The following is a 24,582-nucleotide window of genomic DNA, read 5'->3' as shown; positions in this document are numbered from 1 at the left end:
TAAGGCTGATTATATAACCTGCTGATGCTAAACTGGAAAGGTTAAGGAAGAAATCAATTCACATCTAGAGAAGTCCATTACTGAGCAGGAAAGTAGATCAAATAACAGAAGACTAATATGCTTACTACTGATTTAGGGGAAAGGTGACCATGACTTAGTTGTACAATTAAGAGGAGAACGCAGGCTGAAATGGGAAAGGAATATTTAAACTGGTGAGGTCAGAGCACACTTGCTCTGAAGTGTTCCATAAACTAATAAGGTTTTGAACTACTTCTTCAGACATTTTCAAAATCTGTAAGAATTCCATCGTAGAATGTTTTGGTTTGGAAGGGACCATAAAGATCATCTAGCTCCAACCCCCCTGCTGTGGATAGGGACATCTTCCACTAAGACAGTTTGCCTAGAGCTCCATCCAAACTGGCCTTGAACGTTTCCAGGATGGGGTATCCACAGCTTCTCTGTGCAGCTGGTTCTAGTGCCTCACTGCCCTCACAGCAGTTTTTTTCCAATATCTAATTTAAACTTAGTATTATAGCAGACAAAGCTCTGTCAGTCTGGATGTAACTACAAGTGTAACAAGCATTTCAGTATGTCATTTTTATGGTCCCTTGGCTTGCTGGGAAATAACAGTTTTTGCCAAACAGGGCACATGCCTAGCTGGACATACATGCAGCAAAATTGTATCCCACCATACTGAAAACTGGAGGGTCCTCATGCTTCACTGCTTATGTGGGTTGAGCTGGCAGGTGGTGAGAGAGGCAGAACTGTGTTCTCTACAGCAGTCTTAACGCATGCTGTCAATAAACATAAAAGGTTTTGTTAAACTTTTGTAGTGGCTCCTGTTGTTCAGTCAGTTTCATATTGACGTCATTTTCTTGACAGCAGCTGTCTGAAGGTAAAGGAGGTGGAATCTGTCTGCCTGCGGCATCGAATAAGCAATACTTTTGGATTACTTCAATTTAGTTTACCTCTACTTAATCACAGTTCTAGATGCCATTCCCAAAAAACTGCAGTGGAACTGTCAGCCTCCCCATTACCTGAGCTGCTGTATTTGCAGTCTGAGGCAGACCATATTGTTTCAGTCATGAACTACTCTGTCACCTCGTAACAGTATCAAAATATGTTGTTCATGTACCGTGGTTTCAGTTGCAAATATATTTCAATCACTTCATGTGTGCAGTAGGCAAAGGGTAGAAGTTGGTTCTTCTACCTCCAGATAGTGTTTGTTTTGCTAAACTGTCCCATTTCTTCTTCCCACCGGTGCTTCCACTGGTGCTTAGCAAGTTCCCTCCAAAATGCTGTTAATTGAATGAATCTCTCCAGCTTCACTCCTATCTGATGTGAAAGTTACAAGCTTCTGCAGTGTTTTTACTAGGATTTTGCCTTGAGTGTCACTTTTCACATTAAACACATCCCTTTTTCCATATGAAACCTGCATATCAAAACAAACAAACAAACAAGAAAATAAAAAAGTGAATGTACTTGGAGTTGAAGGAGATTTTAAGGGAGACCAGATTTACAATAGGATACTGCAGAAGGAAAAGCAGGATGGCCCTGGCAACATACAATCTCTACTCCTAATGAAAGAGGTAACTCTAATATTGAGTTTAAGGGAGTGATGTTATCATTATGTTACAAAGTAATGTTTGCTTCCCCTCTTGTCATCTTCCAAGATGGCAGAGAACCAAAATACTAATAGAGGGAGTGAGACAGACCTTTGCACCCTTACTTTTTGTATTATTGATTTAGAGCAGTCTGGGAGTGGCATATACGTATGTCTTTTAAAAAAATGTTTTGCCTGTGTGCTCATTTTATTTCACAAGTAGGTAGCAATTTAACATTGCAGTTATGGAGAATTTTAGGACATAAAAAGTTTGCAAGTGTAGACTCTGTTTAATAAAGGTTTGCTTCCTTCCCCTTGTATGCTGTCTGCCAACTGCTAGGCATATGGCCACTTTGTCAGTTCTATCCTGGCATAGATTTTTAAGCACACTTAAATAACTTCAGCTTTGCTTCTTGACTGGGTCATTAAAGCCTTTTATTAGAACTTAACTGGTGCTTCCTGCGTGACACTGGGCATTGGTAAGGGTACTGGAAGGACACACTGAGCTCTGATCAGAGTTCCTGTTGAAGTTTATGGTATATTGTTTATTTCAGTAGAAGTCAGATTGGGCTTGAATATTTGAAGGTGCTGATTTGAAAACAACCCCATACCTAAAACAACAGCAATAACAACAAAACCCCCTAAAATAAACTATTGAAACCACCACTCAAGACCCCTAAATGAAGTAATTCAGGTCTAATATAAATCTGGCAATTTTTTAGTACAGAGACCTGATTTCATATGCAATTTATATTCAAAAGCATCATATTAAGAAAAAACGCCTTGCACATAAGTAGGTAGTTGGATTTTAAACCTCTAGATTGGGAATAAGAACATAATAACTATGCCCATCAGATTTAAATGTTGTACATCAAAGAACTGGATGAGCTAAATGCTACTTATGGAATGCCAGAGGTATACTGTTGAAAGGATCAAGATTACAGGTCAGAGCTCTAAGATTGCTTTTGTACTTCTGGTACTAGAAGAATTTGGATGTAATTTCGGTGATGCACTGGTGAATGCTTCCAGTTTGCACAGCGACACGTGAATTCCACTTTGCAGACTTTGGAGCAGAGTTTGAATTTTTCATGTTGTTGCTGTTTAAATGGTTCTCTGTACATAATTTTCCTCATCTTTCGGCATTTGACTCTTGGTGACCATGGTTGAAGACTTCAGTATGTCATAATGATTAATTATCTGAAACTCCTTGGTTTGCCTTCTAATTAAATTGCACTGATGAGAGGATATGGAAATACACAGTGAATGCTCTCTGATGCTTGTTGAGCTCTGTGCTGGTTTAATAGTAAACCAGCAGGAGAAATGAACCCAGCTCAAAAGAGATTATAAGTTAGAATTATGGTTTAATACACTAAATACAATTATACAGACAATTTGTTTTAACCCACAAAACTCAAGTGTATGACCCAGCACCCTGGGGCACAAACAGAATGGTGTTCCTTGGCCCCTGTGCTGAGCCCCACGTGGCCCCCCCTGAGTCCAAAGTAAAAGGAAATGAAAACCTGTTGGTGAGAATGATGGTCACAGTACGGTTGAGAGTGGTGGTTGCAGTCTAGTCAAGGTTCTGGTCCTCCTCTGGATCTGATGAGTGGTACTAGAAGTCCCAAAACCCCAAGATTATGTACACTCAGGTTTGGGTGGGAATACCCAGTACCTCCCCCAGTGTGGGAGTTCCACAATGGGTGATTGTGAGTCCTGGGATATTTTTGGAATCCTTGATGGCTCATGACCCCTCAGGCTGGGTGTGGAGGTGGTACTGACTCCCCGGAGGGGAGTTATCACACCTGAGTCATTGGTGTGAGGACAGGAACATCCTCCTATCTCACAGGCTTCTCAACACACAGCTTATATAGCCTAAGGAGTTGAGTGTGCTCTGGGCTGCTGCAAATGGTCTATTGATAACAGTTCCTGGGAAATGACATAGAGAGTATAGAATACACAGTTTGGGTTACACCCACACAGTGATGAACTGGTCCTGGCTGCTCCAAGTAGGACAATCCTTGAAATCTCTGATTTGAAGGAGAGATCAGTTAACCTTCTTTGTAGTCGAAGGAAAAAAAAGTGGACCGTGAATCTTAGTACATCAAGAAGTTGTTTATATTCATCCATGAAAAATTAAGTAGAAGTTGCTTATTCTCTGAAAAAATGAAAATATTTCCTTTAAAAAAAGAGGGAAAATTGACTTTGCGCTCCAGCCCCAGGATCATGATGGCTCCAAGGCTCTGCTTTGGAAGCAAATGTTGAGTACTGCCAGATGCCAGACATTGGGAAGAGACTGTTTTGTCGGGAAATGGGATCTGCAAGTTAATTGCTGTTTTCTGGCTGTGAAATGAAATTGAAAGCCCTTTAGCCACATGGATAAAACAGGACCTGAATACAAATGGCACATGTCACCATCAGGGCCCACTGTGAAACAGTAGTGTTCCCATTCAAACACTGTGCCATTACAGATCATTTAAATATGGGGATTACATTTAAACTAAAAGCCCCATTTGCTTCTTATTGAAATTTAAAAGTCCTCTTAGCAAAAGCTAAGTGACAAATTAAATGAAAAAAGTGCCCACATTTTTAAAGCTGTAATGCAAAACAACCTTTTATTGCTTCTCATGTGCCACGAATGAATCATTATACTTGTCAACCCTAAACCAAGCCTTAATTGCTACTGTTATCAAAGTGGGGCTGCTCTTGTGACATCTTAATGAAGCTGAAACTGTTAAATTAAATCCCAGATGTTTAATCTGATGAAAGCAGTCAAGTAGAAGAATCTAAGACAAGTATCTACTGCTTGATGGAATGGTGGAGCCCAACACCTTGTCAACATGTAGATTACAGATCAGATTTTTTTTTTCTTCCTTTTTTTTTTTTTAATTGTGAACTGCCATTTTTGGTATCTTCTTACCTTACTGCTTGCCTTCATGGTGAAGAAACTTCACGTAATTTGCATGCTTCAAAACAAACATTTCTAGTAGATTTCCTCCATTTTGGTATGTAAGAATTCTTAAAGGGGAGGAGAGCTGGTTTTTTTAAGTTAAGGAATAACTTCTTGTGGAGTAGAAATGTGATGGCTGTGTCACGGAGAAGAGGCTATGTCCAGAGAGCTCTTTGGCAAGGCAGGGCAGTGGATAAAATTGGAGGATGTGTTCTGGGTTTGCATCATGCTGATCCTGGTCTCTGTTGCTCACCTTATTTTATGATGTTGGAGAGAACTTAAGTGGTACTCTGTACTTTCAGAGTATGTAGTTTCTTCCACATTTTAATGCATAACCTTTTCCTGCCTACCTCAACCACCTATTGGCATCCAAAGTTATTAAGCATAGGAATCTCTCATGATACTGCAGTGCGCTTCATTCATAGGGTAAAGTTTTTTCCTAGTGACATCCTTAGAATCCTTTCTGTTATATACTAAATACATTCTAGCATACTAACTGGGCTGTTGCTATAAAGGTATTTCTTAAGTGGAATTATAAGTCTTTGCTGTAGTAGTTCTAATAGTCTTAATAGTTCTTCATTAGTACTTTGCCCTGTTACAGGCCGCTTTTTAGATGTTAGATCAGGCTGATGGTCTGTTTTGATTTCACACTTGCTGATATGCCAAAGGGCATTTTCTGGATTAGAATGATAAATTTTTGTGTTAAAATTTGAACTAAAATATCATTTTACAAGATCATATAGATACAGTGATATAGAGAAATAATACAGTATATTTCCTGATGGATTATGCCTAAATTTTTATGAGTAGCACTTTGTTCCTCATCTAAACCTTAATTCCAAATGTTGAGTTTGAGCAAGAAATCATTGTAGATTGATTTGCCATGAGCAAACTAATGATCAAGTGTTAAATAGTGATTTTTTTTAATTTTAATTTGGAAACTGCTAGGAATTTTTCTGATAGAAGATTTTATAGTCATCTCTAGAAAACAGCAAGTTTTCTTTTAACCTTAACTGAATGAGACTATTTTCCATCTATATAAGGCATTCCTTTTCTTTGTAATTAGAGAGACAAACTTGTATGAATGGGACATGCCAGCTGTTCTAAACAGATTATCTGTGCTTAGTGTGTAAGTTGTTGTGCTTAGTACCTAAGTGGAGAGGGGAAAAGGATAAAAGGAGCTAGGGTTGTTGCCAGTATGCCTCTAGAGAAATTCCTTCCTGATGCCAGATTTGATGACTACTCCAGGGCTACCATGGAAAAGAATCGATAAACTTAAGCATTCATTACAGTTTTGTGGTCTAGTACCGCTTTTCTGGAGCTGCATACTTCATTCAATCCTTTTTAGAATCAACTTTTCCCCATATTTTATGGTATTTAAAAACAAGGGTTTTAAATTTTAAATCTGAGTGCCAAATTTATATTCCTATTGTTATTATATCATTGAATATCCTGAGTTATAATTGTATCACGTTCTACCTTATAACTAAGGAAGGTATCCATGCCCTGCACCTGTAGAAAATGAAGTTAATTTCGAATTTCTAAGTATGCATTAGTCAATTGCGCATAGCGCATCTCTAGCCTTGACGTGAAAGCTGTGGATAGTCCTGTATTTCAAAGGAGGTGGGATGCACCATTCTTGGAACCATTTCCATTAGTCTTTCATCATGGGACTTTCTGGTTAGAGTGATAACTTACACATATTTGTACCTTAAACTGTATCATATCCAGTAGGCTGTCTTTGCTGAATTGATAGTTACTTTCATTTTGTTTAGTCTTAGCTGTCATGGCCTTATGAAACGTATACTTCAGTTCATGTGCTTAAGATTACACCTGCTTTTTCACAGAACAAGCTGTTAATATATGTCAGTGTCTTTGATTGATTTGTGCTGTTGGAGGCTAGCATCACAAGATAATTTTTCTGCTCTAAGGCCTGAGTTATGGATGACAAATTGCTGTTACGGCCTTGCAATGTCTTGGTTGTTCTGTCACCTTGGTTTCCCCAGTGAATGAAGCCAGGCGGCAGTTCTGCAAAGTTGGATTTTGTCCATCTTTTCTAGGACTGTTACCTTCCTCCTCTATTATGCACATTGCCATAATGGTATTTGAAATGAGAGTGTATGAGGCCAGAATAGGACAGGAAGGCTTTGGTTGGTTGTTGGGGTTTGGGTTTTTTTTTTTAGGTAATTTCACAGAATATTGTGAATTAGAAGGGACCTACAAAGATTATATAATCTAGCTCTTAAGTGAATGGCCCATGTGGTGATCAAACCCACGACCTTGGTGTTAATAGCACCTTGCTCTAACTAACTGAGCTAATCCTGTGGCATTTATCAGATTTGAGAAATAACGGACACAGTAATTACCTTTGGTCTGTAAGCATAACTTGAGGGGCTTATTTTTAATACCATAGAGAAAGTTGCTTTTCCATTCAGTTTACTTGGATGGAAAGTACTTCAAATTTCTTTCTACCCATATTGGAACAGTTCTTGTAATTTTTATTCCTAAGATGTTGAACTGATATAAATGTCCTAAAAAATTGCTGCATACAGAACTGGTACAAAACTCATTGCATCCCTGACTGTGGAATCATGTCTGCCAAGACTAAGGGCAGTTTTACTGTGAGCCAAGATGGTTCTTAGCATTTTTTTTTTTCCTTCCTCTCAACCTTCATTTTTCATATTTCAGTAACACTAAGCTGCCGTTTAGTTTTCCAGTGCCACTTCTGGTAAATACCAGAGCTAGAGAGAAGTGATATATTCATGGGGAGGAATTACTGACTCTTCACTGATTTCTCTGAGTTTTACTGTGGTTCAGCAACCCAGCATTGTGATATTTTCCATTTTTCTGTTTTGAATGGATGCTGGAAAAATAACTCAAAAAAATTAGAAAAGTAATATAAAGTGAAAAGTGCCGGAATCTCAGTCTGCTTGGGCATGTCAAAGCGAGACAAAGAAAATCCTTTTTAAGGATATCCTAATTTAAGATAACCTATTTAGACTAAAAATTAGCTGGAGACATTTAACTAAAAATTAGCTTAGAATTTTGATTTGTGGCAGTCAGGAACTATCAGTCAGATAGTTCCTATCTAAGCAGGAACCATGCTAGATTCTTATATTAGAAGTTGTAATTCAAGTATGCTGTTTTTGTAAAAACTCAGCAATTGGTTTGGGATGGAAGATGGAGGTGACTTGGGAAACGTTGGAGTACGAGGAAATTCAGACTAGACAATCAGAATTTGTTCCTCTGGCCAGTTACAGTGCAATATTTACATTCTGTGAGCACAGTTGTGGCAGTCATAATTCCGACTCTGTGAAGGGAGTGTTTTCACTTGCTCCACCTTTTTTTTTTTTTTTTTTTGGAGGAGGAGGAGAGAGATTTTCATCCCTTTCTTTTGTTAATATCTTGTTTTGTTGGACAAACATCAAACTTTGCAATTTTGTATCTTCCTAAGAAAATTAATTGGGAGACAAATTCATTCCTCTCAGAGATAAATTTAGATAGAAGTGACTTAGTAACTTAGCACTTATAGTTAGTAGTCACATTAAGTTTTCTTCTGAAAATAGATGGTAACTTCTGAGAGTGTATTACTAGTTAAAGTACTTAAAATATACATATTTTGGGCAGGAGCATACTTTGTGTTCACCATCTGCCTGTAAACATTGGGAACTACTTAAAATTGTGAAGAATTACATTAAGATACTCATGAAGGACTATTTTTGTAATGTATATGTTAGTATTAGAAGTGCTTTTACCTTCAGTTGATTAATTGTAAACAAAAGATTGAATAGTTTTGTAAATATGACTCAAGTTAAAAATTTGCAGATTCTTTATATTTCCTTTAGCTTTGCAGCTATGCATTTCTACAGTGGTTAGGTTATAGGGTACTATTGATGTATAGAAGGGTATTTAAGGAGCATGTGACAGATCCGAAATGATCTCTTGGGGAGATAGTAGTCTAAAACTATTACACTGTTAAACTGTACCTTTTAAGCAAATTCCTGTTCTTATATGAAACCCTTTGGTTGAATGGCATGGTGTCCGCACAGATGCAGCAGTTTTTAAAATGTACTCAAAGTGATGGAAGTGTGTGGTTAGTTCCTTTTTCCATTGTGCTAAAAGTTGAAAACATAAGAAGAGAATAATAACAATAAGAAGAGAAAGCAGAAGGTTTTAGTTACTTGACACAGAGACAGAGCATGTAGTTGCTGATAGCTTAGAACAGAATCTCAGTATGTAAATACCTGTTTCAGCCAAATACACATGTGCCTTTAACCCTTGGAGCAGCAACAAGAGAGAAAGGGAAACCTAAGGAATTAGGCATTTTAATTTGTCTCTGTTTTACTTCTCCACTCTCTCAAATACACACTCGGAGGTTAATGTGCAGAAGGGCAGTGATTACCTCTTGCCATCAGTGCTGCAGGTAGTCTATTGCATTAATCAGCCAGCTAGTGTGAAATGCATGGGGAGCGATTATATTATCATACACAATACAGTCAGCATGAAGCACTTGTCAAGACCAATACATCAAAGTTTAAATCAGTAATAGAATGAATTAGAGCAAAATGAGACATTTTGTTCTCCAAGAAACATAACACCCATAGAAAGCCTTTTTTTCTGAGGGCTGAACAGAGGAACCAGAATGCATTAAGGAATTTTTATGAATAAAATGGCAACTTGGATGCAACTTAAAGCTGAGAATAGTTTTCCTTGGGGTTCTTACTGAAGAGAGAACAGCACTGAAGCGTTTCTTTACTATTTCATAAAAGCAACTGTTTAATTGGGGCATTCTCCAGTGGGACTTCCATTTATATTTTGTTCTAATAGAGATCTCTCCAAACCTGGAGAAGGGCAGTGGCTTTGCCAGTTATTCTGAAGGCACTTGTCTTTCTCCTTGAGAATCAATAAATACAATACAGTACCTTCTTTAAGGTTTTCAAGTGGCTGTCCCAGTGAAAGTGTGTGTGTTTTTAAAATACAGATGTAAACCGCTTTAAACTCCTTTGCTGACACTTCTACTTTAAAGGGTTCATAGGTTCTGCCTGCTAGTATTGTTTCTCCTCTGGCACTTCCAGTGATGGAAAATGATGCCTTTGTAACAGAAATGATTAATCTGAAATGGGGCAGAGTGGCAAGTGTGCAGCAAATGCCAAAGCTGTTTTATTTGTTGTGCAAGGGTAATGATCTTAATTACCTGGCTTCATTTTCTTTGAAATGGTGAAATGCTACTAATCTTGTAGTTTAGTTTTTAAGAAAGAGTTGTGCATTAATGGGAAAGGCAAAGAAGTGTCACAGTAGATGTGCATCTGTTTCTTGTGTGTTATAATTTTGAAAATGCATTGATTGGTCTAAAATATATCAAATGTAAAATTCCAAAGCAAAGGCCAAGTCTCAGCTATTGACTACACAAGTATGGTAAATGAGGACATGGTAACCTAAGCTCAGCTATACAGCATCCCTGACAAGATAGCTTAAGGTTTCTAGGAAAAGCAGATTTATTGGGAAGACTATAATCCAACAGACAAACAGAATTGTATGCCAGGTCATCAGTCATGGTCTGTGTCCTAGCACCCCACTGAAATTGTTTCCCTTACCACCTTCCCATTTACTGGGTCAAGAGTAAAATATAATGGGGTTTCTGAAAAGTAAAATGTTTAATCACAGTCCTTGCACTTCCTTTATGTTCATGAATGCATGCATGCACAGGATATGTGGTTATTAAGACATCTACCTTGCATATGTAAATCTTGATCAATGTAAAGGCATGCTGTCCGTTTTTTTCCCATTAATTCAAAGGTATGGATGTATCCTGAGAAACACAAAAGCACTTTTGTTCCTTTGTATATATAAGGAAGGCCTGCATTGTTAAAACAGTAATGTAACCCTTTTTTTTTTTTTTTTTTCGGGTGGCATGATCAATACTAAAGATGAGTGACAACTGTGCATTTTCAGAAGGAGGTCTGTCTGAACCAAAGGTCTGTTTTGGCAAAGCTGGCTTGATTTCCAAGTCAAGAGGATTAGTGTTAAGTCAAAATAGGCTTCACTGCAATGTGACAGCTGTAATACTCATTCTCTTGTGAAATTATTATCAAATTGCAGTTGCAGCATGTCTTATTTCCCAATTATTTGGTGGGGAAATTTTTTTGTATGTTGAGTTATGATCATTTTGCCACTGTGTGTTGAGGAGTTTTGTATTGGAAAGATGTAGGTTCAAGTCAAGGTATCCAAATACGAACTTTACTTCTGGTTTTTTAGCATGCAGTTTGAGGTGGAGGGAAGATGTGTCAGCCTGCTGAAAAAACAGTATGAAAAAACACCTGGTGAAAGGGAGAAAGGAAGAAGGGAGTGAGCTGTGTTGAAAGAGAAAAACAGTCTGTAAACACAAATACTTCCTCTGGATTTTTGGTGTCTCTTTAAGATTTATTTTATTACTTAATGAGACATTTGTTCATATTGCACGTGGCATTGGTGACATCGTTAAATGTAGTCAAACTTGTAAACTTAAGAATGCTAGGAGTGTGTTTTGGGTACATACTTTGGAGTGTAGACTGTTGCCAGTAGCAGTTTCTAAGCTGAAGTCAGTGGAAATAGATTCAGGTACCTTTCTTGCAAATTAGGAATTAGCTGCCAAGTTTTCTCCATAGGCCTTATCGGTAGTAAGGGGTAGGCATGATCAGCAGTTTCCCCATGCAGGAGCCATTTGGCAGAAAATAGGGTATCTCTTGTTTGAGGCTAGTATAAGCCTTAAGGTTGGTGGCGGAATTTAAGAGCCAGCTCAGGGGGGCTTCCGCTGAGCAGCATCAGAGTGAAATAGGAAGAATATCCTCCAGGCTTCTCCCAGTTGGCATGTGATAAAACTCTGGGCACAAGTGACGTTTTCCTCAGACTTTTCAGTGGTAGGAGCAGGACAGGAACCAGCGAATTGAAAGAGCCAGAATGGGGCAGGTGTGAGGGGAAGGGGAAGGTGTTTAGGGATCAGGAGTAGGAATATGAATACAGGCAAATGCACCACACTTGGGAGCAGTGGGGAAGAGAAGGAAAAAGAAAATCACCCTCCCCGCCCCCCCCAGCCAAACCAACCAAAAAGACCTAGAAACCCAAATAGGCTGAAGACTGTGGGGTCATTGGCATTATGCATCCTTCTGCCGGATGTTAGGCTTTGTAGCACTTCAGGAGCTGAGCCCAAGGCTCATTTTGTTCCCTTTCTTCTCCTGGGGGAGTTTTGTCCTTCACTTCTCTTCCTGCAGGGAATCGGGCAGCCATGGAAGATGTGTAAAATCTCAGGTGTGCTTGCAGCTTTCTCTGAAGTCATTGGGAGCACCGTGCAGTTAAGCTCTATTGAAATTTAAATAGTTTGTGTGGGTTTTATTTGAAATACACTTGTCCTTGTGCTTAATTTACATAAAAATAGCCTGGGCTTTAGAGATTGGCTGCTAATAATGTAGTTAGGCTTGACATAGTTTTCCGCTTTAAACCACAGAAGTTTTTAAAGAATTTTTAGGTACTTTAGATTCTGTTTGCCCTCTCCTGCCTCATAGATGTATCCTGTGCATAGTAGAGCTTCTGAAGGAAGCAGATGAATTTTTTTGCCTCTAGTGGTGTTTCTGAGATGTGGAAAAAGAAAAGGCCACTCTTTTTTTTTTTTAGGGGTATGGTGGAATCAGTAGGGAGTGTTCTGCCTTGCTGGATGATTAAAATACTTAATCAAATGTGGTCATGATATTCTACTTTGCTTTTCCTTCAGTCTGAAAACACTGGGAATCTGGTTACAAAGTATTTTTTTTTTTATTACATTCTGAGAGGTAAAGTGCCTCTGTAGTGCCCTCAAGTGATACTTGATTTTGAAAATAAATAAGCAATCCCACCTTAACCATTCCCCGAGGCTTTCTAATATGTCTCATCTTCTGCTTTGTTTTGCACATTGCAAGAAACGTAGTTGTACTGAATGCTTAATAAGAAGAACCAGTTGTAATTTGACTTGTTTTCAAGGGTGAAGTGTGCTGGCAAGTGTGTCTAAAGAAAACCATATGATTTGATTTAAAAAAAAATGTTTTAAAACTATTGGCCTTATTCATTCCCATGGCAAGTTTCGGACACTTAAATCCCAAACCGAAAACACTTGCTGTACTATATTTGATTAATGTGCAGTAATAAACTGCAGTAGTATAGTCTCTCTGTTCTGAACTGTAACATATCATATTTTGTTGTGATTTTCAGATTTTTTTATATCAATTTCCAATTCCACATTGGTCTCGAGTAGCAAGAGACTTGTAACCTTAAGGATCAAGCTGTGACTCCTATGCTGTGGCTTACCTGAGTTACTTTAGGAACGAATATGATGTAATGGCCCGGTCCCTGGGTATCCATTTTGCATTCTTAGCAAGAATATGAGAATTTCACTATCCTAGAAGAACCAGCTGCATTTTTATTCTCTTTTTTTTTTTTTCGAGCCTGTCATGAGGATTGCATAGTCTAAGCATATCCTCACAATCTCTTGTAGTGTATAAGGCACATTCTTAATGAGCAAATGAACTTGTGCTAAACAGTACTTTCAGATGACTTAATGCTTCTGTCAAAGTTCAAGCTGATGAAGGGACAGCTGATTTAGAGAAAAATCTTTGCATTTGAAGATTGTCATTAGACACCCTAATAGTATTTATGCCTGCCATGCTATACAGTCTCAGGGAGCAGTTTCCAAAGTGGTGGTAACGTGTGATATGTCATTACAAATTAGCTTTCCCTTAGAACTCTCGAAACAGAAAATGTAGAACGAATTTTCTACTGTAATGAAGTTACTGAAGTACTTGCCATAAAAATGTCTTATCAAACTGCACAAAATCAGACTACACAAAACTCATGTTTACTGGTTATCTGAGATCCAGATGTGTTTGGGAATGGGTTACGTCATCAAGGAGTACTTCTGGTGGGTTCTGACTGTGGAAGTATGTGTTTAGGAAATGTATGTCTTACTAACGTGCTTCTTTGGTTCCTGTAACGTGAAGCTGGAAGATACATAATTCTCATCCATAGAAAACCCCTTCTGATACAAAAAATGGAAGATGGTTAATGTTCTTCGGTAACTTTATGTGAATTCTTTTTTGCCTTTTACTGATGTTCCTGTCTGATGAGCCATACATTGGGAACTCTGGATTTCTAATACAAAAGTCCTACTAATATTTCTTAATTGAGAAGGCTGACTTGGTACCATCTTTCAGCTGTTTCAGATTGACCACACTAGCCCCAAGCACCTGCGTGGGGAATTACCAGTCTGCCTGGTGTTAAGTGTAGCTGGGAAGCAAACAGGGTAGCCTTTGAGGGGAAAGAAAGTATATGCTATATAAGTTTGCAATTAGTCATTGGCTGCTGCATCTTAATAGAAAACATAATTTAGCATTTTTTTTAAAATCAGGTGCTCTGTGGATGTGTATAGTCTTAAATCCCCACTGCAAGTTGGAGCAGAAGTCCAGTTGGCTAAAACAGCTGAAAAAATGGAACAGTGTGGATGTTTGTCCCTGGGAAGACGGAAATCATGGAAACGAGCTACCCAATTTAACCAATGCTTTGCCTCAGGGTGCAAATGCTAACCAAGGTGAGCCTAAACATATGCACTGACTGCAACATACAATATAACCTCTATCTTATATACTCTAACCTTGCAGAATTCAGCACTCTTTCCTAGGGCAAGTAACTTTCTTGTTGAGGACTGACCAACCAAAAATTAGTTTTACTAATACTGTCTTTGCAGAAGAACAAATAAGTAGGTTTTTTATTGTACTGGGGCTGCAACATTTTCAAAGCAAGCATTTGTGTTAAGTCTTCTAACTTTTCACTTGGTGCTTCTAAATATTGTTGCATAAAAATTGGATGTCCTTGAATTATGTCGTGTAAAACCCTATTGTTTCTTTGCTTGACTATTATCTTGTATTTCTTCTGGTGTTGGGGTTTTTGTTTTATTTGCAGTTACAAAGCCCTGATAACTATTTTAAGAGAGATCTATTGAAACTACATTAATCTTGTATGTGAGAAACTAAAGCAGCTCTCTGTGGGGGGATGTGTTCTGTATGTGTCATCTGCATTGCCAGGTGCATGGAGGGTGTGGAAGCAATGCTGCCATTTTGAAGGATGTGTCTTTTCTTACTCAGTATCATGCTTTCTAATCTAAAATGTGATTATCAAATCTGACAGAAGCTTCATACAATCCTCTTCAAGCACAGATGGCTATTTTGCTAATAACTAGACAAAGTGTGGGGTATTTACTCAGGAAAAAACCCTCATAATCCTAAAAATCCTCAGTATTGATGGCAGATTTGCACTTAGTTGGGTTTTTTCTTGTTTCTTTTGCTCGAAAGATTACCGCTGAAGGAAAAAGCTTAGTTCATTATTAAATCTCACAGCTAGCCAGGGACATATAAGTTCATTCAGCAAGTGACTGCTTACAGGGGTATTTTGCTTCCTCATGATGTTCAGACCAATGTGGGCGGGCTAGTGGTGATTCTGACATAGCTTCTTAACATTCATAGACATAGTGCCACGTTAGTAGAGAAATTTTGCCATAGGAAGATGTCCAGTAAGGACTATGTCAGTCCTATAGCTTCAGTACCTCACTGTATTAACAGTATTTGTATATGTTCATGACAATCAAAGTTATACAAGTGCTTAAAGGTAATGCCGCTTCTCAAAGAGAAAAACTACAAATCTTTTGTACAGTTTATCCATCCCTCATCCTGACAAGTCTGGGTCTGAGGAGACAAACTGGTTATGGTTGAGTGCCATATACTTTCTAGGTTGTTTTTAGGGGAGTTTGTACATGCTGTTGAATGTCCTTCACCTCTATTTGTTCCCTCTGCAAAGTCCTATTTATCATCAGCTGTGCTGGTTTCTAAGATCTCTCTCTGAATGTAAATGAATGGCACACACATCATCTGAGCTGTGGGTATTAATAGGATGTGAAAAGTCATCTGCAGGCTGCTTGGTGGAGAGGAAGGCAAGGCAGACTGCCATCGGCTGGGGTTTGGTGAATAGGCAGAAGATAAGAATACTGTGAATGACTGATTCACGTATGAATGAGTAAAAGCTGATGCAGCTTTCTGAACTTGTGAAAATGACAGATTCATCGAACAGGCCACATAGGACAGTGTTTACTCGAGCCATTGAGGCGTGTGATCTGCACTGGCAGGATAGCCACTTACAGCACATTATCAGCAGTGACTTATACACCAACTACTGTTACCATGACGACACTGAAAACTTGCTCTTTGACTCTCAGGGGTGGCCCCTCTGGCACGGTAAGTAGCTAAAGCGGAAAGACGTTTCCATGACTTGCTGCTTTGTTAATTTTCTGTGGCATTATTTTTGGGCGGGGGAGGTGGTGGGGAGATGGATGAAGAGCCTGGCAAAAAGAACAGAGGCTTCCTTGAAATGCTGTCTCAGATGTAGTCCTTTAAGTCTCTCTTGCATAGTTTTAAAAACAAAATAAAACAGAAAAAAAAAAAAAGGCAGCCCTTTTGAGTAACCTAGCAAAACAGACCACTGCAAATATGGAAGCATTGCTATTCCTCAATTATCTTCTCTGTTTTAGAACATGTTCCTACAGCCTGTGCAAGGGTGGATGCATTACGATCTCATGGATATCCACGAGAAGCACTGAGGCTAGCAATAGCTATTGTTAATACACTAAGAAGGCAGCAACAGAAACAGCTGGAAATGTTCCGGGCTCAGAAGAAAGGTAAATGTGGGGAAAAGAAGGGCAAAGGACATGCAAGTGGACAGTAACACCAGACAGGAGCTTCGCACGAGGAAACTGGTTTTGAAACTAAAGTGAATGAGGTGACTTTTAACTCTTCAGTCCAGATAGTGCTAATGTCACATTCTGGATGTCAGATTTTCTGTAAGCTGTGTTATGAGCTGTGCAGGGCTCTACTCAGCCTTCTGCAATATATCTGATATGGTAGGGCCTTTATCCCAATCCTGGGTTTTGGTTACAGAGGGAAAATAGTCACCCTGTGTAATTTACAAGCTTTTGAGCAGAACTTTGCATTTGGTGTGTCAGGTCTTTAATTTTTCTCTCTGACATAAAATTTTGCTGAACTCTATATTCTGAGGTGTAAGCCTGAAGTTGACATTGAAAGTAACGAGGCAAAATTTGCACTCCAGAAATTCATCAAATTTGGCGGTGTGTTCCAAGAGAATATCTTCTAATGCTTACAATGTCAGTGTTTCTGAATAGAGGGGGATTGGTGTTTTTTTGGTTGGTTGGTTCATTGGTTTTGGATTTGAAATGCTGTCTTTTATAAAATATTTTGTAGTGTTTCTCTGATCACCACCCTTGGATTTTTTGAAGGAATGTTCTCCTTCAAATATAGTTTCTGTCATGTGATCCTTGCAACCCAAAATAGTCCTGCACTGAACTTTTTTAGTTTGAAGTGGCAGTGGAAGAAGGGGATGGCTTTGTGGTAGAAGAATGCATGAGAAAAACTAGAATTACTTTCTCAGCTGCTACAATAATCCCTTTGTTCAAAATTTTTTTAGCTCTTATTTCCTACTCTTAAATATGTATATCCTCATGAATTGTAGGTAAAAATAACAGTGTGAAGTCATATGTGTAAATTTTTGAGTGTGTATTCAGATGTTTTCCCAGAAATAAGTATTTAGAAGACAAGGTATGCACCTAGCTGAAAAAAATAGAACTGCAGTTCCTATGTGTCTCCATATTTTTTTTCCATGGTACTCAAGGAAGAACGTTTTCTTTGAGCACTGTTCTTGGTAAGAAGGGAGGTGTCCGTGTGTTTGTACCCCTGGCAGGTGTGAAGAGTCTGTTGCAAGTTGTGTGCTGGTTGCAATACTACTCCTCTTCATTCCCAGTTCCTAGTGCAGCACATACACTTTCAATACTTGTGTTAATTTCCTTTCCCTTGAGCAATTTCTATAGCTGTCAACTAATTTAAGGCTATTATAAATCAAAAAAAAATGGAGCATGTGAAATGTGATCCATCCTGCCCCAAAACAAAGAAGTTTGTCGTTTCTGTGTTGTCACTCACTGCTTTTTTATTTTTTACACTCTAGTGAAATTTTTTAAAGATGTTCTTTTTATACTGCAAATTGTGCTGGTCTTCTCTATAACCAGCTGAAGTGTACAGCAACAGCCCAGCTTTAGGGTTCAGTTCAACAAACTCAATATCCCTCTTCTTAGCTTTTATTCATGTGACTGATCTGAAGTCCATGGAAGCACTTTTGTGTGATTTAAAGTTAGGTGTCTCCAAACAGAGGATTGAAGTCTTTGGTTGGCATAACACAAGTGAAACTCATAAGTAGGCACAATAGAATAAATAAAACATAGGTGAGTCAGTAAGAAGTTACTCCTATTAATCTTTTTTGGTAATACTATTTGCTTCTGCCTGTCATCTTTAGTATGTGCTATTTGTAAGAAAGACAGTGATTTACTCATTTGTTTTTCATATTACATACCAGTGGATTCTTTAAAAAAACCTACCTTACTGACAAGTATGTCTGTGTTTCATTTTGTAGCCCCATACATCTAAATAGGCAGGAGCCGATTTAAAGCTGTGTGATAGAACATGTGGTTACTCAGAAATATGACATTCCATGAACAAGATAGAGTGGAGGCAGGTAGAAGTGTGACAGGCAGAGAAACTGAGTGTCCATAATGACTTGTATACAGTTTTTAAATGGTCGCCCATATTGTGTCTGACCTCTCAGAGTTCCGTTGTGTCTGTGTGTCTAGGAGGAAAAAAGTTGGGAGTTGGAGTCAAAGGAGAGCTGTTGCCATATGACTCTTAATAAAAAAGGATTAGGAGAAATCATGCTTCCTCCAATTCACTGCACATAACAATTTTTTCATGTTCTGAGCAAATGATGAGTGAGGGCTACAGAAAAAATTATCTGTAAAGGTATTTGTGGACTGAAATTTTAAAATTACCAGAAAATGATCCAATTAAAGAACAGGGGGTTTTTTTGTGTACCTCTTTTAAACATTTGATTTTATCTTTTTAAAGTAGCTGTCATCCTGAGTTTAGTGAACTCTTTATATACGCGTATATATATAAAAATAAATATAAATAAATAGATGCAGGGTAAGCTCATAATTTATGAAATTGGTCATATTTTAGAATACTTTCAATTATTTCTGTTCAGATTATCTTAAAATGTAAAAGTGGTACTGTATCTTCTGGAGTGAGGAAATAGTTGCAAATATTCTACTAAAAAAAAAAAAACTTAGTTGTAGCTCTTCAATGGACATTTTAAGAAGAGTTACTGGTATCAAGGAAGAGATTTCAAAAGACATTGCAGTCAGAATTTTTGACCCATAAATACACTTTGCTAGTGCTCAAAAAGTTTGGTTTCAATTCTTCCTCTTTTTTTTTATTTCTTTTTTTACATATTCACAAAGGGCAGTGAATTCATGCTGAAAGATACTATTTCCTCTTTCTGTGCAGAAACTACTGGAAATACTTAGAATTCAATACGGAGAGCATTTTGAGCAGTTTTACTTGTATGACTGTTTTGAGGGGCTAATGTGAGCTCTCTTTCCCTCCCTCCTCCCTGCATGTTTTCTGTCATAGAACTTCTCCACAGAGGAGTAACCTCAGTAACGAATCTTGAAGGTTGGGTAGGACACCCTTTGGACCCCATTGGCACCCTTTTCAGTAGCCTGATGGAAGCCTGCAGGGTGGAGGATGAGGGCTTCCATGGATTCTCGGACTTCACGGGTAAGGCCAAGCAAAGGGAGCAATCCTCTATATGACTTCATTTACCGGAGGCATTTTTCTATCTTGCCTTTTTGAATCAGCTTCAAAGCCACTGTTTTTTAGGATAAGAACTCACACTTGCATTCCTTAGGAAAACTCAAGGGAGAGAAAATGTCTAAAGTAAACTAAGAAAGCACTTAAAAATTACCAGTTACTCATTCTTGAGCGTGATTCTATATTTCACACTTGAAATAAAACCAAATAAGACTTCATAGCAGCAGTCCTCTCCACATACATTGCTCTGTCCTCTTTCTGAGAAATTGCAGGAAATCACAGGGTCACAGAGTTGCTGAGGTTGGAAGGCAGCTCTGGAGATCATCTAGTCCACTTGGTCTGCTTGTAGCAGGGTTACCTAGAGAGCACATTGCCCAGATCTGTGTCCAGTTGGGTTTTTTGGATAGCTTCGAGAGTGAAGACTGTACAACCTTCCTGGGCAACCTCCTGCAGTGTTCAACCACCCTCATAGTAAAAAAGTGTTTTTTTACGCTCAGATGGAATTTCCTGTATTTCAGTTTGTGCCTATTGCCTCTTGTCCTGTCACAGGATACCACTGAGAAGAGTCTGGCACTGTCTTCTTTACATTCTCCCATCAGATATTTATACATTTTGGTAAGATCCTCCTGAGCGTTCTCTTTTCCAGGCTAGATAATCCCACCTGTCTCACTCTCATTATTTGAGAGGTGCTGCAGTCCTTTAATTACCTTGGTGTTCCCACACTGAATTTACTCCAGAATGCCCATCTGCTGCGGTGCCCACAACTGGACAAAGCGCTCCAGATGTGGGCTCTGTCACTAGTACTGAGCATATGGGCAGGATCCATTCCCTCAGGCTGCTGGCAACACTCCTAGCACAGCCCTGGATGTTACTGGACTTCTTAGCTGCAGTGTACATAATACTTCAAAACAATGACAAAACACTTAAAACTGATCACAAGCATAGTCTGTAAATGACAGGAGTTTGAAAGTAGTGTTCCTATATCAATACATGATTTAGGATAGGAATAGGATGTGTACACCCATTTTGATTTCAGTGTTTTCTTCCCAGGATTTTAACTAATTCCTTATTCTCAGTCTCTTTCCACCTTTGGGGTAGCTTCTTGATACCACTTGTGTGGACAGAAACTGGATTCATCCCTTTACCTGCAGCTCTTTTGTATCCATATCAACAATCTTCTTGGGGCTTTGCCTCAAAACTCGTTTTATTCAATTAGATTTTCTTCAATAAGTTTCTAATCTCCTATCCACCAATTCTGGAAGAACTTTAATTAAAAAAAAAAAAAAAAATTGGAAATCAGATTTTCTACAATTATAAAAAAATCAAAGCAACCCCACGAAATAAAAACATTGTGTGTTGAAAAGTAACTTCTGCACACACATATGCAATCTTCCAAATGCATTCAGCCTTTCCACTTGCTGCAGTTGCCCATCTCCTGGAATAGACTGGAATAGAGTTTTGTCATATGTTGTCTGTCAAGTGCCAAATTAATTGATAGCAGTCTTTAAAGCAATTTATGGCTTGGCCTGTGTGGAATTTGCTTGTAATTGATACTAAAAGTAGGGCTTCTAATGTTAATAGTATGCATTTTTATAAGAAACACTACTGTAACAAATTAAAAGCCTGAAAGGAGTGCTAGCAAATAGAGGATACTTTAAAGATGTCGAATTCCCAGGCCTATTGTATTTGCACAATTCTAATAGCTTCAACTGAAATCTATGCAGGTGCACAAGCACCCTTCCCTTCCTCTCATCAAGGCTTTAAGGAAATACAGAAGTGGATGGGGAAAGAAATTGATCTTCCAATTTTGTCCTCCTTAACCCAAAGCCAGAGAACTGCCTTTCTCTAAATTGTGCAGTTTAAAAATGAAAACTTTTATTTTTACTTGAGTGGGTTATTTAAAACCCACTTTTTGTGTATTTAAAACTCACTCTTCATGTATTTCTGCCACATGGAATCGGATGACATATTTTAGATTGGATTTTGAGACTGTACTAGTAATTTAAATAAATTTTAAAAATTAATACTAACCAAGGAAGCATTTGTATATGTAGCATTGTAGGCAGATTATGGGTTAGAATGGTTTGCTGATATGTGTTTCTCTTTCTGTGTCACCCCTTACAGAGAACATGGGGCAATGCAAATCTCTGGAGTACCAGCACCTGCCTGCTCACAAGTTCTTAGAAGAAGGGGAATCTTATTTAATGTTGGCCGTGGAAGTAGCGTTGATAGGGCTGGGACAGCAACGAATAATGCCTGATGGCTTGTATGCACAAGAGAAGGTTTGTCGAAATGAGGAGCAGCTCATTTCTAAGCTACAGGAAATTGAATTGGATGATACTCTGGTGAAGATTTTTCGAAAACAAGCAGTCTTCCTATTAGAAGGTAGCTGAATATAGATGCTAACTGCTCCTTTAAATTGTCTGGGCTTACACAAGCACATGGAAATAGTGTTCCTGTGTAAACTTCCTTACATGTTTCAGATGTTTTTTTTACTTAGAATCCTGGAAAAATACTTTCATATTAATTATGAAAATCAGACATACTTTAGATATTTCATGACTGTAGAGGTATGGCATATATTGACCTATAAACCTTTTGCTTTTATTTTGATTACACTTTGTTCTTTACATTTGTTGTGTGTCATAATCTTAATAACCTCATTATACAATCCAGGCTCACTGTTATATAATGCAGGCATCAGTTATTAACAGTTCTCAGGTAGCAAAATTCTAGGTATTTCTTGTATCCTGAACATGGGACTGGAATGGCAGCTATGTAAATGTATGAAGATTTTTACCTCTGTTCCCAAGCGAAGAGCTCAGAAATTTCACTTAGAATTGCTGAGAGAGAAATGTAACTTTTTTTTGTGGCAATTAGGAAAATTACTTGCCTTTGGAGTTTGTATCGTATATGAGAATTGAAATTTGTGTTAAAATATTGAGGCTTAAGACCTGGTCTTGTGACTAAACTCTGACCAAGACAAACGATTTTTATTTGGGAAATAGCCGGTGTTGCAATAAAATCTGTACATAGAAGTGCATACTTTTGCCTTAACTTTCAAAAAGGCTTAATATGTAGCACTTAAGCCTCACATTCAGATTGCAGTTTCATGGTTTCTGAGGTTGTCTTTCTGGTTTTTGGTTTTTTAAATGGAAGAAAAAGCTTTAAAGGAATTAATTTGCCAAAGGCATGGTTCAGGTTTTTGAGTGCCTGCTCAAGGGGTGGAGGGTAGTGTGGTATGTCTAGGTAAGTTGTGAAATTGTTACAAAGTACTCAGGTTTGCTTTCTTTTTGTAAGTCGGTACTCTCTTAAAACTTCCTCTTTTGTGGAAGAAGGGCAGTTGCTTGGGGTTCTCAGCTGTCTAAGTCACTGCTTTTGGTCAGATTGTTAAAAGCTTGTGCCATTGGAAATGGTAGAAAAGCTACACCATAGGGAGAGTTTCTGTCACGATATGGCTGAACTGCTGCTTTATGGCCTTTGGACAAGAACAGCTACTGTCTAGATCGAACTATCAACTACCACACAGGATTCCTTTGTATTATAGAATCAGTTTACTGCATCTGTTTACTGGCAAGGATGCTTTATGAGGAAAAGACAGAATTTCTCTGACATATTCTATGATAATTCCAGTTTATGGCTTTGATCACTAAAATTCTTCTGTTTGTGATCATAGCAGGAAATCTGCTAATATAACTACCTAAAAAATTGGCCATTGTGAGTAGTGTGCAACAATGGTCTTGCATTAGTGTGTGATGAGAAATCTGGCTCTTCTGCAATTAGTTAGTTGACTCCATGTTAGGCAGAAACTGCTGGCCCACACGGAGGAAATGCTGTGCAGTGATTTAAGAGGCTAATTATATAATTTGAGAATTTTTAGTTAAAGTTCTACAAATACAATAAGGAAAACTTAATCCAATATTAAGCTGATTTCTGTGCTGTTAATGCAAATTAGTGCATGCTGTATGTAGCTACCACTTGAGTGCGTGGGAAACAGAACATTAGACTGTTTTGCAACAACTGTTCTAATTTTTTGTTTGACTGCTAAGTTAATGGCAGAATATATTTTCATATAAATGCTTTGTCTTGTATTCTTTGTGTCCTAACTGAGTTTCTGGCTGCACCACCAACTGGCAAACATTTCATTTTCATTTCATTTCGAACTCCTTTCATTCAAGCAATGCCAGCTAGCTTTGAATGGCTTTCAATTTAATTTTAAATTATTATGAGACGCACTGTCACCTACTAAATCTTCATTGACATTTCCTTTGTAATCAGCCCTGGCCTTCAGAAATGCCCACCTGTGGAGCTTGGAATTTTTTCATGCCTAGTGGTTCTTTATCATTGCAAGTTTTGCTAAAGCATCAGTCAAAAACATTGCTGATACAGCTTGGCTGTTCCTCCTCATCTGCTTTGGTGTAGAGTAAGGGCATGTTAGTTTGAACTGCTGCTGAAAGCAGTTTAAAAGCCACATGTGACTCCACAGTGAAAAAGTGAATTCACACAGTTGTCCATCCATCCAAGTGTGGTGGGTTGGAGTGTCTAGTAGAAGTTGTAGTAAATTCTAGGACTGCTGGATGTTATCTGTGCAATAATAGTCCACTGATACAAGATTCTTAATCTGTATCTTGCAACATTTAATGCCCAAACCTCTTGTCACTGAAGTAAAAAACTGTTTTACACAGTTTTCCTGTTAGTAGAAATAACAGTCTTAAGTTTGCAGGGAAAATACAGAAATGGGATTCATATGCACTATGAACATTTAGAACTTGGCAAATAAATAGTTGCATTTAACTCTGGTGTTGTTATCAGTCCTGATGCTGCTGTTGTTAAGTTGAAATGTATACTTCACTGAGTGAGAAAAAGCCATTGCCTCAAAAAAAAAAAAAAAAGAGGTAGTTTTCCCACAAAAAAATAGAATTTTTAAGATCATGTGACTATAATGGACAAACAGAGCCAAATGGACTTTGAAGCACAAACTGATCTAGCGTTCTCTGAATCACAGAATTGTTCAGGTTGGAAAAGACTTATAAGATAATCGAGTTCTGCTGTTAACACAGCACTACAGTGGTCACCGTTAAACCATGTTCCCAGGTGACACTTCCACAATTTTATTGAACACATTCAGGAATGGTGATTCCACCACTTCCATGGACAGCCTGTTCCAATGTCTGATCATCCTTTCAGTTAAGAAGTTTTTCCTAATATCCAATCTAAATCTCCCCAGCCCTTGTTACCTGGGAGAAGAGCCTAACCTCCACCTGGCTTTTAGA

The 24,582-nt window shown here is 38.2% G+C and overlaps 1 protein-coding gene across 4 annotated transcripts in view; it reads left to right on the top strand.

Annotated features, from left to right (window-relative positions):
- The window catches only part of ZSWIM6 (zinc finger SWIM-type containing 6), a 119,409-nt gene that overhangs the window by 78,773 nt on the left and 16,054 nt on the right, over window positions 1–24,582 (top strand). For all 4 annotated transcript variants that reach the window (XM_027883186.1, XM_027883185.1, XM_027883187.1 and 1 more), the window contains 5 exons: window positions 13,960–14,139; window positions 15,659–15,835; window positions 16,129–16,275; window positions 19,130–19,276; window positions 21,434–21,694. In XM_027883186.1, coding sequence (XP_027738987.1) covers window positions 13,960–14,139; window positions 15,659–15,835; window positions 16,129–16,275; window positions 19,130–19,276; window positions 21,434–21,694 — 912 coding nt within the window. The remainder of the gene's footprint in view (window positions 1–13,959; window positions 14,140–15,658; window positions 15,836–16,128; window positions 16,276–19,129; window positions 19,277–21,433; window positions 21,695–24,582) is intronic.

This window comes from Empidonax traillii, unplaced genomic scaffold (genome assembly GCF_003031625.1).
Source record: "Empidonax traillii isolate 1590-97213 ecotype Southwest subspecies unplaced genomic scaffold, ASM303162v1 scaffold120:size1031401, whole genome shotgun sequence".
NCBI classification, from domain to species: Eukaryota; Metazoa; Chordata; class Aves; order Passeriformes; family Tyrannidae; genus Empidonax; species Empidonax traillii.
Note: the sequence above shows the minus strand (reverse complement) of the source record. Positions and strands in the feature narration are given on the sequence as shown.